Raw genomic sequence first — 20,227 nt, 5'->3', positions numbered from 1 at the left:
TAGCTCCCAACTGGTCTTCCTTGGAAGGGACTGTCCCTTTTTCGAGAACCAAATTCTAAAACCAAGTCCCTTTATTAGCTCTGGTGTAAAGATCTATATCAATAAATGTACTATTTAACAATCAACGTAATAAATAAATAAATACATGTAATAAACAAATAAATATTTAATAGTTATTGGGAGCAGACTAAAACCGTCTGAATTCTTGCAGCTGAAGACCACAAGATGGACAGCACACTACTGGAGCCGTTTGTAACCATAGATAAACTACAGATCAGAAGATTGGGCTATGCCTTATTGAAGAGCATAGAGTTAAGCAGCCTGTGGTTGGTATCAAGTCAGCAGATTACCATACTGTCCAGGCATAGGGGGCCAGATTCTCATACTTTTGCGGCGGGCATAGCGTAAGCCATTTACACTACACCGCCGCAACTTACTGGAGCAAGTGCCGTATTCCTCAAGCACTTGCTCCGTAGTTTGCGGCGGCGTAGTGTAAAAGGCCCAGCGTATCTCCGCGTAATTCAAAGGGGCGGCTTGTATTTAAATTAAGCGCGCCCCCGTGCCGATCAAACTGCGCATGCGCCGGGCTTAAAATAGCCCAGTGCGCATGCTCCAGTTCTCGACGGAAAACGTCAATGACGCCGACGTGTGCGTCATTGACGTAAAGTCGTATTCAAGAACCACTTAGGAAAACGACGTACCCGACGGGAAAAGACGATGCGGACCCGACGCCATACTTAACATGGCATACGGCGGACTGATGTAAGGTTACCCCTCATATAGCAGGGGTAACCTTACGCTTACATAAACGACGTAAGCGACGGCTACGCGACGCAAATTTGTTCGGGAATCGGCGTATCAGGCTCATTTGCATAAACAAATGAGACCTGAACGTAAACGCCACCTAGCGGTCGGCGTTGTATTGCATTTAGGATCCGACGGTGTAAGTGATTTACACCAGTCGGATCCTAGCCTAATTCCGGCGTATCTTGTTTTGTGAATACAAAATAATGATACGCCGGCGGGAATTTCGAATTACGCCGGTGTATCAGTAGATACACCGGCGTAACTCTTCTGAGAATCTGGCACACTGGGTCTAAAGAGGTATGTCAAAGTATAAAGCTGCATTTGAAATGGGACAATCGGATTTATTTAAAATGATGGAATAGCATTCATGGACTGCACAGAGTATTTTTGTTTAAAGGTGAACTAACCCTTTAAGACCATGGAAAATAAATGCAAAAAAAAAGTATAACCCAGCTCTGTCACCATGCCTCAAAACATCTCTTAAAACATTGAAGCTGCTAAAAATATTTCCTCAACACATCACACAACATTTTCTATCGCTCTGCCGTGTTCAAGGTGCGCTCGGTCACCGCTACCGCTATCAAAGTGGTCGGATCTCGCCTTTTGAAGGGCGACTTGTTTCCTGTAAAAATGTTGTGCAGTTTGTGATGTTGTTTGTTTCTGAAGCCGCACAGAGTTTTGTCACCAGCCTTTGAAGTCCTACTCTTTTGAAGTCTAATGTGTCAAAACTCAGAAGGAAGAAGGGATTTCTTATATCACCTTTGGACAGCACAAGGCTTTGAAGAGAACAGTGCGGCGGGGGGCTTTACCCCAATGTCAAAATAAATACTCCTGTTATAATCTATAAGAAGAATAGACAAAGATACACCTACATGTAAGGCAGTCCACAGATCTATAACTATAAATGAAAAAAAAAAAAAACATATTGACCAATCGGATACAGTAACAGTAAACCAAAATCGGACTAAAAAATATATCCTACCTCGACTAGGGCCGAACCCCCGATCCACTGACAGCGTAGGGAAGGGTACGGGACGAAGCGTGAATTGTGGGTGCGGATAGACACAAGTCGGCGATGGTAGAATTCCTGGATACTGGGCACTTTCTAGGGTGGGAACCGGTATGGCACTGACCACAGCTGTAAAGTAAAATAAAAAGTCAAACAACGTCTTATACATGGCAACACAACAGTTTCAAGTCTGTAGTTGTACTTTGTGATTGGCTGTCTCTAAAGTGGCAAAGTATAAAAAAAAGTAAAGCTGCCCATACACAGTTTTTTTTTTTTTTCGTTCAGCCAGCCGTCTCCTTGCCCAAACATTTTATTATAACAGCTGCACCCGCCAATGTCAGAATACTCTAATCAGCAGCTGTAGCTGATTGGCCGTCCCTTCAACAAAAGAGAAAATGACCGTGCTAATAAGAGAAAATAAAGCTGCTAACAATTGACAAAAATTGCATAAAACTATGAATCACATAAGTGCAGCACTAAATGATAAGTGTAGTCAGTGGCATCACTAAGCAGACCCCCATCAGTATAGACACCCCCTTACTGTAGACCCCCCCTCCCCATCATCAGTATAGACCCCCCCTGCACATGCCCATCTACATATAGTAAAGTGTACAGACCTCAGAACAGTGTGGATGGATATACACAGCGGTGTGTGTCCCTCTGGCTCCTCCTGTGTGGATGTAAACAGAGAGGAGGGGGAAGTGGCTTTGGTCCACTCCACTGAGGGACACAGCCGTGAGAATGGAGAGGTGCAGATCAGTGCAGGACAGGGTGCGGTGTCGCTACCTACGGGTGTCACCCGGGTGTGGCCCGACACCCCCATACCCCCCCCCCCAGTGACGCCACTGCATGTAGTGTTACAATATTAATATTATAAAAAATAAATCACATAAATAAGTAATGACATCAAACTGAAAGTGGTAAAAAAAATATTATAATCAAAACTGAAATAGGTAAAAAAATATATAAAGTTTATTCATAGTGAAAGCAGTCCACAAACAGCCAGGTGTCCATAAGCAATGACACGTTAATCCCTATATAATGATTTCCCCATATAAAGATTTTTATTCAGGTCTGAGTCATACTTTAACTATACAACATCCACCATGATGAAGTTATGCAATAGGCTTTTGAAAGAAAATATTAGAAAGCTTAACTTCAACAATAACACAACACATTGATAGAAAATTGCCTTTATGTTGATGCAGTGATAACATGAAGTGAGTGTAATTCAATTTTTTGTCCCCTCTGAGTAATCCGTCTCTCGAGGTGCATGCTGGGAAGTGGCGTGAACAATGGCACGCGGAAATATAGCGGTTGTTGAGGCCAAATCTGTTTTGTTTATATCTCTTTCCCGATGTAAAGGCATTCATTCACTGAATATAAAATGTGACAGGCGGCAGTAAATTGCCTCCGTTGATGGAGAACTGCAGAGTTGTAAAAACCCAACGTGATTTGTGCAAAGCATTTCAGCTTGCAAACTCTTAACATTAGTGTCACATTGGAATTCAATTGTCAACAAGCTACAGTCGTTTCTTCAGGTTTTCAATCAGATCCGATCTCACAGTAATAACTTTAAAAAAAGAAAAAGAAAAAAGCGAATGAAGGAAATGTTCAATTGTTTGATTTATTTTCCATACAGAAGACTTTTTCTTTTTTTGTGCGCTATATTATTTGCATTGACAATGCAATGCTGGATCTGTGAGAACCCATTACTTAAAGGGAAACTCTTGTTTGAGTCGTTGGCCAGGAATTGGCATGCAGATTAGAAAACTGAGATAGGGAGCTGCCAAAGGATTTCTATTTCCATTGAGGAGACCTGGTTATTCTTTTCTGCATTTCAGTAACACTTGTGCTGCGTACACACGGTCGGAATTTCTGACAACAAATGTTCGATGGGAGCATTTTGTCGAAAATTCTGACCGTGTATAGGCTCCTTCGGACATTTGCTGTCAGAATTTCCGACAACAAAAATTTGAGAGCTGGTTCTCAAATTTTCCGACATAGACCGTGTGTATGCAAGACAAGTTTGAGCCAACATCCGTCGAAAAAAAAAAAATCCACGGTTTTGTTTTTGGAATTTCCGATCATCTGTACACGACACTACAGGTCTTGTCCTTCCCACAGCCTGAGACTGGACAGTGAAAGGAGAAACAGGGGTTTAGTAACACTCCAAGCTGTTCTTCCACTTCAAACTGGGCATAGAATGATCAATTTCTTAATCAATGTGTGGCTGTCCCTGCTTGACAGTAGTTGATATTTGAATTGACTTCTGTCCAAGGGACATGTGATCAAAGCAGGATCAGGGTCCACCTAAGCAGAGGTCCATACCTACCAGAACCCAGGGGATTTGTGGGATCCATCTACACTGGAGACATCTGAGCGATTGGGCTTCCATATTTGATGTTTAATTATTCCTGCCTGTGTGACTTATTGCCACAAGTTACTTTTTCTGGTAAGCGCATTTACATTACCCATGGTGGCGGGGTTGTCACGTTGGTGGTCATCGGGATCTGGTGATATTTACTCCAAGCACCTGTGTGGATTGTATTGCTTATGGACACTTGGCTGTTTGTGGACTGCTTTCACTATGAATGAACTTTATACATTTTTTTACCAATTTTTTTTTACATAGGACTCTATAAGAAATAACACCTACATAAAAAATAAATAAACTTGAACCCATCAGCACTCCTTTATATTAGCATTCCCATCAATTTGAAGGGTCTGGTATGGATTTTGAGGGGGACCCCTACGCCATTTAAAAAACCTGAAGGGCCTGGTATGGAATTTGGGGGGACCCCCACACATTTTTTTTTGGTTCAGGGTTCCCCTTAATATTCATACCAGACCCAAAGGGCCTGGTAATGGACTGGGGGGGAACCCATGCCATTTTTTCCTTTAAAATTTTCATTTTGTGCAGGGACTGTTCTAAACACGGGAAACATGCACTACTTTACAGGCATACTATAGACACCCCCAGGTACGAAATTTAACGGAATATTTCACTTTTATTGTTTCACCTAAAATCACTGCTCCCGAAAAAACTTCAGTTTTTAAAACTTTTTTTGCATTGATACATGTCCCCTGGGGCAGGACCCAGGTCCCCAAACACTTTTTATGACAATAACTTGCATATTAACCTTTAAAATGTTTCATGTTCATGTCCCATAGACTTTGACGGTGTTTGCATGTTCAAACAAATTTTTTGCCTGTTTACATGTTCTGCTGCAAACCGAACCGGGGGGTGGGGGGGCCAGTTCGGCTTATCCCTACTCAAGTATAAGAAATAACACCTACATAAAAAATATAAACTTGAATCCATACGAGTCCCCATCAGAGCTACCTTATATTAGAAACCCCCATCTATGTTCCACTTACATCAGAATCCCCCATTACATCAGAGTTTCCATAAGAGTCTACCTTTACATCAGGGTCTCCATCAGAGTCCCCTCTCTCATCAGAGCCCTGCCCTCATTCTGTGATTTGCCAGTAAAGGAGCAGCAGCACACAGATTAGTTCATCCATCTGCTTATTCATACACTATGCCACTATACACAAAGCCCCATAAGAAATAACACCTAAATAAATAAATACTCCAAGCTAGACTCCTGCCCATATTGGTTGCTTAGGTTGAGTTTCAAAATGACCATCTGCAAAATATTCTTGTCATTTCAAAAATCTATTCTATTCCAGATGTTGCTATAGCCATTATTTTTTTCACAAGATGGAAGGCCCTACCACCTCTGTCCTTGGCGTGAACTCATAAAATAATTGATTTCCTTAAGCACGCAGGGCGAGGGAATCCATATCCTGCCTACATTGACCCCATTAGCTCCCTTTCACCATGATATCACAGAGAAATACATGTTAGTGTTCTGAACAAAGACATATAACAGCCTTCTGCTCACCTCGAATGTCTTGAAAGGGGATTTACACAAAGGAGCATATAAAAAAGGAAAATAAAGGTTGACGCGCCGAAGCTTGTAAGCACTTTGCTATGGAGGTTTGACCTATTTCACTGTTGTCTCCCTTCTTATCATCGCCATCTGCGTTCTTCAAGATCAAAAGATACAATTCCTTGATGCTAGTCGCCGTGTACTCTATATTTTTCCAGTGATGGCTAATGGAACCTGTGCCTCGTATGGATGTGGAGATACACCGGTGACACACATCATCCACCATGTTTTCCCTGAGATTAAAGGCAAATTCCGCTCTCTGTATAGATTTCAGCTTCTAGAGGCAGCCATTTAATTTTAGCAAAACATCTGCTGCTTTACCTTTAACACAAGTGACCCTTTCATCATATATAACTCCTGACTTATTGCTAAAGGGAACCTGTCATGCAGAAAAATACCTGTGAGAAGCCTCATATTGAAACTGCCTTTTTTTCCTGACTACTAGTCTGCATGGAGGTTCGGGAATAGTAGCTTCTACCTGGGGCTTCTCATACAATATTTAGCTTCATAACAGGTTCCCTTTAACAGATTAGCAATAAATCAGGGATTATTTATGCACACAAAACTCATTTATCTTGTTTTTTTGGGGGGCTTTTTACTCCTTTTGTGGTATGCAAAGTAGAACGCTGGGCATAATCTGTCATCAGCATTAACATGGAGGTTAATCCTAACATTTTTTTTGCCTGTTGATTTAGCTAGTTAATCCATTGTTTTTTCCACTTCCTGTAATAGAGTGACAAAGATGTTTGTTCTGCAGTGAAATTGCACAACAATGTTGTCACCCCGTAGGCAGGGTAATCTTAGATGGACACTTAAAGGGGTTGTAAAAGTATTTATACCTCCACTATGCAGTTCGTTTTGCACAAAGTGGCCTCCGATCCTCATCCTCTGGGGTCTTTCGGCGGCTGTCTCGGCTCCTCCCCACAACAGCTAACCCCCGTTCTGGGAAGCGCTCTCCCAAGGGGGTTCGATTGTGGGCACTCTCCCATGATACAGTCAAGGGGCTAGATTCAGCAACGAGATACACCGCCGTAATTTCAAATCTGCGCCGGCATATCTTTACGCTGATTCTCAAAGGCAGATACTTTCAAAAAATAGGCTTCCTCCTCCGACGTAACTTGAATACGGCGGCGTATAATTGTGTGCAATTTTACGCTGGCCGCTAGGGGAGCTTCCGTTGTTTTCGGCGTAGAATATGCAAATGACCTAGATACGCCGATTCACAAACGTACGTACGCCCGGCACAATTTAGTTACGTTGTTTACATTAGGATTTTCCGGCATAAGGTTACTCCTGCTATTAGGAGGCGCAACCAATGTTAAGTATGGACGTCGTTCCCGCTTCAAATTTTACATTTTTTACGTCGTTTGCGTAAGTCGTTCGCGAATAGGGCATTTACGTTCACATTGAAAGCAATGACGATTTGCGGCGGAATTTCAAGCATGCGCACTGGGATTCTTTCACGAACGGCGCATGCGCCGTTCGTAAAAACGTAAAATATGCGGGGTCAACATCATTTTAAATTAAACACGCCCCCCTCATTTGAATTAGGCACGCTTATGCCGGCCCCATTTACGCTACACCGCCGTAAGTTATGAGGCAAGTGCTTTGTGAATACAGCACTTGCCTCTATAACTTACGGCGGCACAGCGTAAATACGATACGCTGCACCGCCGTAATAATGCGCGCAGCTACCTGAATCTAGCCCAAGGTGTTTTTTCACCCTAATGCATAGGATGCATTAAGGTGAAAAAGCACAAAGCTCTACAACCCCTTTAAGCTGACTCAAACACGGATCAGTATGTTGCTGGACTGGCCAAGTTTGAATCAATGTGTGGGCTCTCCCACTCGTTTAATTGTCTTCTGCCAATTTTTTTTTTCCCCAGAAAGGTTTGCTATTCTTCTGAAAGTTGAGCTTATATTATGCAGCTAATTGAGCTCATATTATGCAGCTAATTTAGATGCAATCAGTGCTAAGTACAAGGTCCTTCGTTCTACTGATGAGTTCTCAGTAACCACAGGCTGGTCAGCAGAGGTCTTTTTTTTGTAATGGACACTTACATGGATTGTTGGCCTGCGACTCCATTGGAATCATGAGCTTGGCCCTTGTGGCTCTTCTGGCAGCTAGAGAGCGCTCCAATGTGGAAATGTTACTCCCGACTTCATCTGTATCTGGACCTGGGGGGATAATATTCCTTCTTAGTAGAGATCATAGACACAATTAACAATAAGACACTTCAACCCTACCAACATTCCGTTCATCTTCAAGTGTGCCAATAAATTATATACAGAGGAAGGGCTCTTTTACACTGGCGGTAATGTAAACCGCTCTCAAAAAAACCTATCTGCAACACAGCTGTCACCTCTTGATGCTTTTTTTTTTGCTGTGTGGCCCCATTGATCTCAATTGGCAAGTTTGACAGGCTGTGCCACCTATCAAACTGCAGCTCGAAGCAAAGCATCATGGCCGCAGCATGTGTACAGCCCTGTCATGCTGTAATGTCATCATCCGTGGGGGTTGCTGGGGGCAGTAAAACTGTGACTAGGAGAATAGGAGGAGCTGTTATGTAGTTCAAAGAGGTAAACTGGGAAGGGATAATAACTCTGCTTGAGATAGCACTGCAAATTGCAAAGGGCAGCATTGGATTTTTGGCAGGATCACATACATATTTTTTTGCAATAACAAATTGCTTTTAGTACTATATAACAGACCAAATGAGGGTAAATAAGAGAACCTCATTGTTGGCATTTACATGTAATTTAAAGAGAAACTTCAGGTTTTTTTTTCTTGTTGAGCAGCTACAAATACTGTAGCTGCTGACTTTGGGAAATCAGGTACTTACCCATGCTTGGGGTCCAATGCTGCCTTACCACAGGCGGTTCTTCTGACCGTTGCAGGACCCTAGTGCCGGTATTTAGGATATAGTGGACCTGAGGAACCACAGCTGGCTCCCAACTGCACATGAGCCTGGTCACTCAGCTGGAGGGTGCTGGGCATGGGATGTCATCCTTGCCTACTAGGAGAGGTTTGTGGAAGTAGGAACGGCTAAAGACAAAAAACTGTACTCACTCCCCCAAAAAAAGAACTCAGTTACAGCCTGGGGAGAGGGAACATATCAGCAGGACGTCACCTTTTGAGTGAAGTTCTGCCTAATGCTCCTTTCACATGAGAGCTGGTCCGTTTACATCTGACTGTCCATAGAGCCGAGTGGCCTGTGTCCGTATCTGCTCTGCATTAACTGAGCAGACACGGAACTGTCATTCACCCGTTTTACTCTGCTCAGCGGGGGGGATCAAATGACAGTTCTCCTGCTGAGCAAACTAGAGCAAAGCAGAGGCCGGCCCATGTGAATGGGGCCTTCAGCAACATTTTTACCTTTCTCCAAAGGAATTTCTTTGTGTTTTACATTTTTGAATGGTAGGGTTAGTATTCAACATTACAACCTGAGCAATCTCAGTGCTGTAAAGAGAAAAGTTGCAGTGTCTTCATTCTTTGAGGAAAATGTAAACAATCAAACGAGCAACACCTGAGATCACTGGGGCATTTGGTATACAACAATGCTGACTTCCATATACTTAGACTACTACTGTACATGATAATTGCTTTTCAAGGAATAAAAACAAATTTTGGTACTAATTAGTTTGGTTTGCTAGTACGGCATACCGGAATGTGAGCTTTTGCTGCCCAGCTGAGACTCTGATTGGCTGTGGCTAACTGGTGTGATATCTTGGCAGCTGGGCCGGGGGGAGTCCCGCCCCTGAGTTTCCGATCCAGCTGGCTTTTCTATGTTCTTCATCTCCATCTCCTCATGGTGGATCCAAAGATCTGGAGGCCTAAGTTCCTTCTGGCTACCTTTCCGTTTACTAGCGCTGTGTGTGGCCCGTTTTCTAAAAAAAAGAAAAATGGCAATTAAAACATCTAGAAATTAAACAAATCGGAAAGATATATTCCACCTTAATTATTACTTTGGAACAAGGAACTGTTACCAAATACAATCAATTCAAACGTATTTCTGCTTTCCTTGCAACAGAAGAAAAGCTAAAGTATACCTATTAGTTTAGTTTTTTATAGAGTAGGAAATAATAAATCCTATCTGTTTTTTTTTATTTATTATTTTTTTTTACTGCAAATTTTTTCCCTTTACTTCCTGTTCCAGAGACACAACAGGAAGTAATCAAATCTCATCAGTCTTAAAAAAAAAAAAAATATCACATTATAAACAACTGCCCCATTGGATGAACTCTTCTATTTCAATTGTAACATTTAAACTTTCCATCACTTTTTGTCCAGATAACAATAGTCATCAGTAAAAAACATATAGAAAGATATATTTTTTTAAAAAAGCTATTCCTCCAGCATCTGTTTGTGTATAAAAAAAAATAGAGTGGCTTGGGAAAATACTGCATCGCGGCCATAAGATGGAGCTCAGTATCTCATTTATTCGTATGATCCTTGGCTCCATCTAGTGGTCATAATGCAATATTTTCCCCAACTTCTCGGTTCTCTTTTTATGAATGAATATCATCCTATCTGATTTGGAAATAGAAGGAGAACACTCAATGTTGCTCCTTTTGAACAGAATGAATGTACAAATAGCTATGCAAAATCTTTCATAAATGCATAAATGCACATCATAGTGTAAATCTTCCAGGTGGTAACACAGACAGCAATATAATAAAACTGTGATAGGTAGTAACCCGCCCTTACTCTATGCAATACACTTTAAATTGCAGTCCAGTGTCTGACACCTTCATATAGTTTGCAAAGGTGCTCTTTCCCTCAACTTCATCACAGAGACATCTCAGTTTACAAGAATAACAAAGAGTCAAATTAATGTTTTTTTTATTAATTTACAGAATATAATTTTTGTGGCTTGAAGCCATTCATAAATTATATTTAAAAAAAAAGATTTAGTGGTCAGGCACATTACATACAATTCTAATTTTTTCACATGTGTCTGGCTGTTAGAAGCATGGAGAAGCCATTGAAATGACCTGGACAGAGTTATTATTCTGATATGGGGTAACGGTATGTGATCAGTTTCATCAGACTTGTGCTCAGCCGAGTGAAGACAGGAAACATCATTAAATACAGATGCTCGGGATGGACTGTGAAAACTTTTCCGATATTGATGTTGAAGAAAGTTGACATTTGGATTCTCAGGGGGCTTGGTGACGGGTGCCATGCCACTTTAGCACCAGCTGCTTACTGATCCAGAGTGTAAGTTTTACGCTGGAAGTCCCCTGGGTAACTACAAGGACTTCCAATGACAGCAACTCATCTGAAACTCTGAATAACAAAATAAATATTCCTAGCATTCCAGTTGGGGATTCAAGGTTTTGGGCTTTTTTATGGGAAATGAAACAAAACCTTGTCTGTAGGGCAAAATATCTACAATGTCAGGCCATCAAAACTTTTCACATGCTTATTATTTATCCATGGGTAGATGATACTGTCTGTATTCAAATCCCCATGGGGAGAGTGGCTGCCAATCATAATCACAATCACATATTCTAGATAAAGGCAGTCTCCCAACACAGGTATAACTACATTGATAGCATAAGATACATTACTGTACATTACCCACATCAAAAGAAAGAAAGAAAGAAAGAAAGAAAGAAAGAAAGAAAGAAAGAAAGAACGAAAGAAAGAAAGAAAGAAAGAAAGAAAGAAAGAAAGAAAGAGAGGGTCAAGCCTCATACACATACACAGGAAAACTGCCAGGTGAACATTTGGCCGGGAATCCCGACTGTGTGTATGCTCCCTAGCAGTTTTCCTGTCAGGAAAACAGCCGGGAATCCTGATGAGAAAATAGAAAACCATGCTCTCTATTTTCCCGTCGGGATTCCCGGCAGAGTGTTTCCTGCCAAGAAAACCGGCCGTCTGTATGCTTACCTGAGTGTAGAAAACGCGCATGCTCGATGCTCGATAACACTTTGATGCATGCGCGGTAGCATACAACGTTAGTCTGGGGTGTAGCAAGACGGAATAGAATGTGACGAGACATCAGCTCGTCATAGTCGATGACGTCACCGCGTTCTTGCCACTCGAAAGAACTGCGGGTTTTTGTGTGGCCGTGTGCATACACGGCTTTTCAGGGCAAGCCTGCCAGGAATCCCATCGGTAAAACCAACTTTTTTTTTCCCGATGGGATTCCCGGTTGTGTGTACAGGGCTTAAGATTTGTAATGGAAATTTGTAAATTCTGTATAAAATTGTATTCTATTTTGTATGCTTTGCCTATGTATTGCACACTGTACTTATTGTGCACACGGCACTAATAAGGTTTTCATTACATATTGATTTCTTCTGAGTCCTGATTAGAATTTGGCCTGACTATGTTACGTCCCTTGTGATCATAAAAGTACAATTGTAATATTAATGTAATATCTACTTAATCGTGTGTGTGAAGAACATCAATTGAGTTTATGTTTTTGTGTCTGTTCCCTACTGAAGTAGTTATTAATTTGGAACCACTAATAAATATGAGGATAGGAGTTGCCTATTTATAAAATTTCCAAACAGAGTTGGAGAGGAGTAGAGGGGGGTGGGTTAGATTGAAGAGGACAAGCGAATAGTGAATAATGGAGAGAAAAAAGGAGTAAAGAGTAGATTTAGAGGAATGAAGGGTGGAGAGGACAGGAGAAAGAAATGGAGGGAGGGAGGGAGGAAGGACGAGTAGACTGGAAGGAAGGTAGAGAGTAGAGAGTAGACTGGAAGGAAGGAAGGAAGGAAGGAAGGGAAGTGGAGAGGACAGGAAAAAGAAAGGGAGGAAGGAAGGAAGAAGAGAAGGAGAGAGAGGAAGAGTGGAGAGGACAGGATAAAGAAAGGGAGAAGGAAGGAAGAAGAGGAATGGAGAGTGGAAGAGTAGAGAAGAAAGAAAGGAAGGAAGGAAGGGAGGGAGGGAGGGAGGGAGGGAGGAAGAAAAGATGAGAAGAGAAGTGGAGAGGGGAAGCGTAGAGAGGAAAGGAAGGGAGGAAGAAGAGAAGAGAAGTGTAGAGGGGAAGCGTAGAGAGGACGGTATAAAGGAAGGACTAATTGTATGCAACTCAACCAACATCATTTTAGGAGATGGGGTAATAGGTTGTAACATTTATCCCTTGCAATGATAAGGATAGCCAGTGACTAAAAATGGGGCTATTACAGAGCACGTATACGCAGTCAAGAGGCCCCAATAGGTATAAATAAACTGAGCAGATTTGTAAAAAGTTTATTAATTTTATTGTCATACCTGGAGGCCATTTGGGCCTCCCGTAAGCCTAACCAAAAAAAAGGAGAAATTCCCACATCCTGCCTTGTTGCTAGGGTGTGAAAATGTTGGTTTTGGTTCCTGTATTGCTAGGTGTTAGTACCCAATGGTTTTCAAGAGATATGTGCATTCCCGTTCGTACGAATGTTATTTTCGTACGGAAATGTTAATTTTCGTACCTGCAGAATAATGTGTACATACGAAAAAATTAAAGCACCAAAATACGAAAACGACGGGATTACGAATGAGCCGCATAACGAACAACCGCAAATACGAACGAACGATCCGACGAAAATACGACAAAACGAAAACGGCAAAAGAACGAAAATGACAAAAAGACTTGCATTCTGTATTTTGTTTAAATCCTTGTTCTGTTCGTATTTTGATTTTCAGTCGTATGTTCATATGACATCTAACATCTAAAAGATTTTTGTTCTGTATTTTGTTTGAATCATTTTTCTGTTTGTATGTTCATATGACATCTATAACAAAAGATTTGTATTCTGTATTCTGAATTCCTTTTTTCTGTTCGTAATTTGGTTTCAAAATACAGAATGCAAATCTTTTGTTATAAGATGTAATTTTCGTTTTTTTGAATGGGCAGTGAGTGTAGTTAGTTAGTGAAGCAGCTTCTCTTTTGTGCTGAGTACAGTACTTTTCTGTGGATTTTCGTCTGAAGGGAGATAACTTTTGAACCTGGAACCCAAAAATGGTTTTCTGATGGAGTTTAAAAACGAACGAACGTTCGGTAAAACGATCGTTTTTATGTTTGTTGTTAAAAAAGTCTGACCAAGTGTATGGGGCTTAACAATAGTTAATATGGATGAGCCGCGTGTTGAAAGTGCTGCGAATCCCGCGATATATTTACGAAAGTACAAAATGACGAAAATTCACGAAAATTATTGTCTAACAAGTACCGAACATGAATTAAACAGAATAACGAACCATCCAGCATGTACGAAAATAAAACGGTAACCAAAATACGAAACGATCGGAATACGAAAAAATTGCGTCGTACGAAAAACGAACGGGAACGAACAGGAAAACGGGCGTCTTACGAAAAACGAACGGGAACGAACCTACGGAACGATACGAAACGGAACAAAAAAAAACGATTTTTTTTTCTGTGCACATGTCTAGTTTTCAAATCCTAGCAACAAAAAAGGATGTCGGAGTTACCAACTGAGAGTTTTTCAGCCAGGGGGAATGGCCTACAGGTATGACAATAAAATTAATAAACATTTTACAAAGCTGCTTATTTATTTTATTATTTAATTTAAATATAAACTTAAATATAAACTATATTTAAATTTTGACTGTGAGAACTATTACTTTTTTATTTTTTTTTGGCAAAGGTAAATTTAGCCTTTAAGATAAATCCCTCTTAAATTTGTTGATTTGCAGAGTTTATAGGTTGATGCTCATGGGATTTCCTGAATCGTTGGTTCAGGAACAGGGAGTGATGGAAGCCTGATAACCGATAGCCATGGAGATTTGCAGTACAGGGGGCCTGGTGAACACAATCTATACCGGGATAAAAATTAAAGGTAGCATTCAGATAGCGTATGGACCGCTAGCAACTTCTGAATGCGCTTTGTTTCTGTGTTTTTAGTAGCAAACTTCTGTTTCGATCAATGCCGTACACACTGAAGAGGGCTACGCTGGATGTCTGGAAGGCCTGAGGTTTTTGAGCAGTTAAGAGAGACATATCTGCTGCTTCTCGAGTACACAGCCTTGTAAAAGTCATAATAGATGCTCTTTTCTTTCCAAACATCTAAATTGACTGCAAGCTGAAATTTCACTGCTCTCGTCTTATCTGCTTGTCTTGTTACCCTGCCAGCAGCTGGGGAACTGCAGTCTGGAAATGTCTTCAGAAAAGACGTAATTTCATATATAATTCTTAACAAATCCTGCAACGTTTTTCTCACTGGATGCTGAATGTGGCAGCATTATACTGAAATGCTGCTCAGGGGACTCCAGACAATACTAGGGTACCAATCTGCAGGAGTTGTTTATAGGGTGGAATAAAAAAACAACAACTAGTGGATGTAATTAAAGGTTTGACAATTAAAATTGATTAAAAAAAATAGGAAAGGGAATTAAAAAAAAATAGTAAACACAAAGAAAGGATTGACAATTAAAATGTCTACTGTAATGTGCAACTACAAATTTCAGGGCATCCAGGGAATATATTTTAAAAGATCTGTCCACATTTTAAAGTGTACCCATTTTTTTTAAGAAAATGGATCAAGGACAGGCAGCAACTACTGTACTAAGCATATTGGTTCAACCCAAAGCCAACCTCTCTATATCTGAAGCCTTGATGGAATGGATTATGATTTTGAATAAGCTTTTGGACTATAAATTATTTATATTTTTTTCCCCATGCAGTGTTCCTACCCTTTTGTTGTAGTTGTTTGAGAACCGGGACTGTTATTGGTTACTACAGAGAATATCCTACCTGCTTACATGGAATCGTGTCACCATATCACTGGGGTCTGTCTTTTCTTATAGCTGTCATAGTTGGTATGTAGACATGCATGAATGATAAAATATTGATACATATGTACTGATGTATAGAATTATGTAACTAAAGTGATTTTCTATATAGTTAGGTTTGCTCTCTCACTGGATCCTAAGGAAAGGTCCTGAAGAAGCTCTACATGAAACGCGTCAACCTTGTGGACCATATTATATGTGATTGCTGCAATCTTGTATACTATGTAATACGTACACGATAAATGCTTAAGGACCCCCACTCAGGCTGGCAAGGTCCAATGGGTTGGATGTTGCTGGCTAGTGAGGGTGCAGTCTGGGGAAAGGTCCATCCAGACCCAAAGCATACTGCAAAAATAGGAAGAGATAGCCTAGCCTCTTATGATGTCACAGTCCCATCATCAGGGGCGTTGCTAAGTGGTAAGCACACCAGGGGCTTCAGCCCGAGGCCAGCACCGGGGGGGGAGAGACGTCGGTGGCGCTTCAGCCCGGGGCCGGCACCGGGGGGGGGGGGGCGTCAGCTAGTCAGGGGTTGTGTGGACATTCCATTTACTACAACTCTCATCAAGTACCCTAGATGGCGGAGGTACAGAGGTAACATGCCACCCAAAACAAACCAGCAGCTCCTTCGGGGGTAGTGCTACAAGTGTTTGTATTTTGTTGTGTTCAGATACAGTGTAGATCTGCTTTAAACTCATCAGCTCGAAATGTGGATTACTACTATGCCCTGGTGATCACACATGGCCATGTGATGGAGTGTGAGCTAGTTGTTTTAAATGTTTTAGTGTTTTCTTTAAAGATTACAGATTTCTCTTACAATTGTTTCTTGACATCATGTGTTAGACATATACAGTATCATCATAAATTTGCACCATGGCACTGTTGTAGCCACATTCATAGAAGGATAGCTCAGTTCAGTTCAATTATTTAAATTGATTGACCAAAAGAGTTACATACTTTCTCTGTTGTGCAGACGACCTCCTCGTGCAGATCACAGCTACTATGACTACCACCAAAATAGTGATTGCTCCAACAGTAACCACAATGATGACCAGGAGATTGCTGTTCTTCTGCGGGGTGACACCATGTGGCGGATGCATCTGTCCAATGGGAGGCTCTAGAATATGAAACAAAATAATATAACCAATTGTTAAAAGATCACAAATAGGAATTTCAGTTTGTTGAAAAAAAATTAAGGAAAAAATGGTTTCTCCACTTCAACTCATCAACTAGGAATCTGGAGTAATCTAAAAATACACTGTCAGGTGAAGTACCATTGACTTTTGTGATGCACTGTTGGCGTAAAATGTAACACATGAAAGATTTTGGATTGCTTTAGCAATTGAAACCTTTTCATGGCTCCATTTCTCTGATTGTGATTTGTAAATACAATTGGATGTCATTTAATGCAACCTAAAGCCTCTCTCAAGACAATGAACACTGCCTAGGGTGGTAGGGTTAGAGGGAGCAGCACCAAGCCTCAAAATATAGGGCCAAACTGAAAAAGAGAACCGCAGGGGAATGGAAAATGTTGAGATGAGTCACAAAGTTCTTTATAGTTCAGAAGAAGTTCATGAACTTTCTTTGATGGCCTATACAGTTGAAAAGTAGCTTCTAATAAAGTATTCAGTTTGTGCTGAAGGCCACGCTGGACTGACTGGATCAGTCACAGGTCCTGGGTGGGTGATTTTGTGGGTGAGTAAAGAGATGCACCTCCAGTAGGTTGTACCAAACAGTGGAAACTGGCAGTAATCCCTCATAGGGCTTGGGCTCGAATAGCCTTAAAGTGGAGATCCACCCAAAAATGGAACTTCCACTTTTTGGAATCCCCCCCCCCCCTCTGGTGTCACATTTGGCACCTTTCAGGGGGAGGGGGGAGCAGATACCTGTGTAATACAGCTTCTTTCCTGTTATTCCATATAAAGCATTTATTTAAAATAGGAGGAGCTCTGTACAAAGGAGGAGGGGCAGGGGTCTCCAAACTTTCTAAACAAAGGACCGGTTTACTGTCCTTCAGACTTTAAGGGGGCAAGATGTTGGTGTCAGTGGGAGGAATAATGCCCAATCGTTGATGTCAGTGGGAGGAATAGTACCCCATTGTTGGATGTCTGTTGGAGGAATAGTGTCCTATCATTGGTGTCATTGGGAGGAATTGCGCCCCATTATTTGTGTCAATGAGAGAAATAGTACCCCGTTGTTGGTGTGAATGGGAGAAATAGTGTCCCATCAATGGTAATGTGAGGAATTGAACCCCATCAATGGTAATCTGAGGAATTGTACTCCATCATTAATGCCAGTGGGAGGAATAGTGCCCCATCTTTGGTGTCAGTGGGAGGAATAGTGCCTCGTCATTGTCGTCAGTGACAATAATAATGCCCCATCGTTGGTGTCAGTGGGAGGAATAGTGCCCTATTGTTGGTGTCAGTGGAAAGAATAGTGTCCCATCATTGGCGCCAGTGGGAGGAATAGTGCTCCATCATTGGTGTCAGTGCAAGGAATAGTGTCTTGTATCAATGAGAGGAACACTGCACCGAGAGCCAGATAAAGGCAAGCAAAGTGCTGCATCCGGCCCCTGGGCCGCAGTTTGGAGACCACTGGTTTAGAGTGATCTAGCATAATATCTAACTATGGTCCTGCTCCAAACCATTATACCTGGACCCGCAAATGTCCATATAACTTTCCTGGAAACTTATACATAACCTTTGAGTAGTTTGTTGCAGCTTAAGATGACATTTTCCAAGTGCTCGTACAGTATTCTGATATTTTATACCTTTACTGGTCATCTGTATTCTAAACAGAGTTCTCCTTCAATATGGCATGTTCTCAGGTACTTAGGTAATATACAAAAACAAAATAAATTGTGTATAAAAGCTTAACGGTCAAAATGCCATCTGCACAGTCAGCAAACTGCACCGCTCATCCGTCACATAAGCTGCACGAAATCTGTAAGATGTCTTGACGTATATTTTCTGTGCAAGAGATTTATGGGAAGACCTTGATGTCTGCAGTGATGCTGCGCTATGGACTTTTATCCAATATTGATGTGGAAACAATATTCACAATCAATGTGATTCATGGGTAATGTGTTGTGGTATTTTTCCAGGCCCCCCGTGTGCGTTGTCATGCTCGGCTCTTGTATTAATTTATGTTCAGAATTTATTTTGACTTATTTATATTGGTGCTCCGGCAAATTTTGGCTTCAAGGATAGCTAAACTTGTCTGGAATCCAATGCTGAAGTTTGGAATTGGCCTTTATCTGACCTTTGGGGCACTATGCTTTCCATTGACACTATCGATGGAGAACTATTGCTCCCGGTGATACCAATTATGGGGCCTTTTTATTCCTCCTACTGAGCACAAATGTGTTATGTAATTTTTTTACTCCCACTGCCCACAAAGCCTGAGTAATTATTTAGTCTCGTTGATACTTGTATATTCTCTACCGCCATGGGCCAAGGTCCAACCCCCATAAAGTCTGAAGGACAGTAAACTGGCCCTTTGCTAGAAAGTTCAAAGACCCCTAGCCTATTGTAACAAAGATTTGGACATGAAAGACTGTTTTACACCCTGATTTTCTTACAGCTACCGTAACACTGTGAATATGTAAAGGACGAGAGAATAACTGGGTCTGGGATTATGTTGTTCCTGTTCTTAAACCCAGGATAGGGGGAGCTTTGTATTCCTCCTGAAACCAAACAAAATGTTAACGCTGCCCCAACTTTCATAAAATGTCCTTGAGTAAGCTAAGGTTCTTTCTCGCCACAAGCAAAGCATGCCATAGGAGGCCAATGGCATTTCATGTCAAATCCTACATAAGCTCATTTCCGTTGCTCATTTGCTGGAGTTCTTCCCAAGCAAATGCCCCTCTCCTTTATGATGAATCTACATTTTACACATGGAGTTGAAGAATAAAGAAATCTGATTTAAAATGCTTCCCTTTATCTCATCAAGAAGAAGAAAATATCTTCAAAAGCGGCCAGGATCTTCTGTTTTGTGGGAAGTTGAAAGGCTGGTTGAACGCACACAGGACTGACAGAGAAATGTTGGCTTATTACTGACATTTCAGAATCAGCCATTAAAGTAACGTTTTCTCAAAATGACATTCAGCTTGGCTCATAAGAGAAATGTGGAATGCAAATGTTATGTTAACCCTTCCAAAGATTTTGGATGGGCTTCATCTTCCATGACCTAACGTTACAGGATGGATGGCAAGGTTTGAAGATTAAAGTGAAACTCCAGAAAAACCTTTGTATCTGCTAAATTTGAAAATTTTACCAGCCATTTTTTGGATACCCACTCCTCTTAGTTACTAAGTTGCCCTTCCATGTGCATCTTACTGCCAAGGCTAGTTATAAATTGTTTGCTATCCTTTTGTATAGCTTGTTTGCTAGATTTGGAGTGAGGACACATAGGACGCCTCGTGAGTGAGAAACTTATATATCGCAACACATGCGAACTGAATCGCCTCTGGGCGCTTGGTATCCATTCCCTGGGCCCTCAGAATAAATGGGTCTTGATCTTTCTCCTGAAGGCCAGGTGGTTTACCTCCAATCGGATGGTGGTTGGTAGAGCGTTCCATAGTCTGGGTCCTTGGACCGCAAATCTTCGTTCTCCTTTGGACTTGTATCTGGCTTTGGGTATCTGGAGTAGATTTTGGTTGGTGGATCGCAGAATGCGATTGGTGTTGTGAGTTTTTAGTTTCTCGCA

At 41.3% G+C, this 20,227-nt stretch overlaps 1 protein-coding gene across 1 annotated transcript in view; it reads right to left on the bottom strand.

Moving 5' to 3' along the window:
* The window catches only part of DCC (DCC netrin 1 receptor), an 833,538-nt gene that overhangs the window by 27,926 nt on the left and 785,385 nt on the right, over positions 1–20,227 (bottom strand). Inside the window, exons 23-26 of the mRNA XM_040337108.1 lie at positions 16,478–16,637; positions 9,440–9,663; positions 7,837–7,953; positions 1,790–1,945 (exon numbers count right to left, since the gene is read on the bottom strand). Of these exons, the coding sequence (XP_040193042.1) occupies positions 1,790–1,945; positions 7,837–7,953; positions 9,440–9,663; positions 16,478–16,637 (657 nt within the window). The remainder of the gene's footprint in view (positions 1–1,789; positions 1,946–7,836; positions 7,954–9,439; positions 9,664–16,477; positions 16,638–20,227) is intronic.

This window comes from Rana temporaria, chromosome 1 (genome assembly GCF_905171775.1).
Source record: "Rana temporaria chromosome 1, aRanTem1.1, whole genome shotgun sequence".
NCBI classification, from domain to species: domain Eukaryota; kingdom Metazoa; phylum Chordata; class Amphibia; order Anura; family Ranidae; genus Rana; species Rana temporaria.
This window is presented reverse-complemented; position numbering and strand designations above follow the sequence as displayed.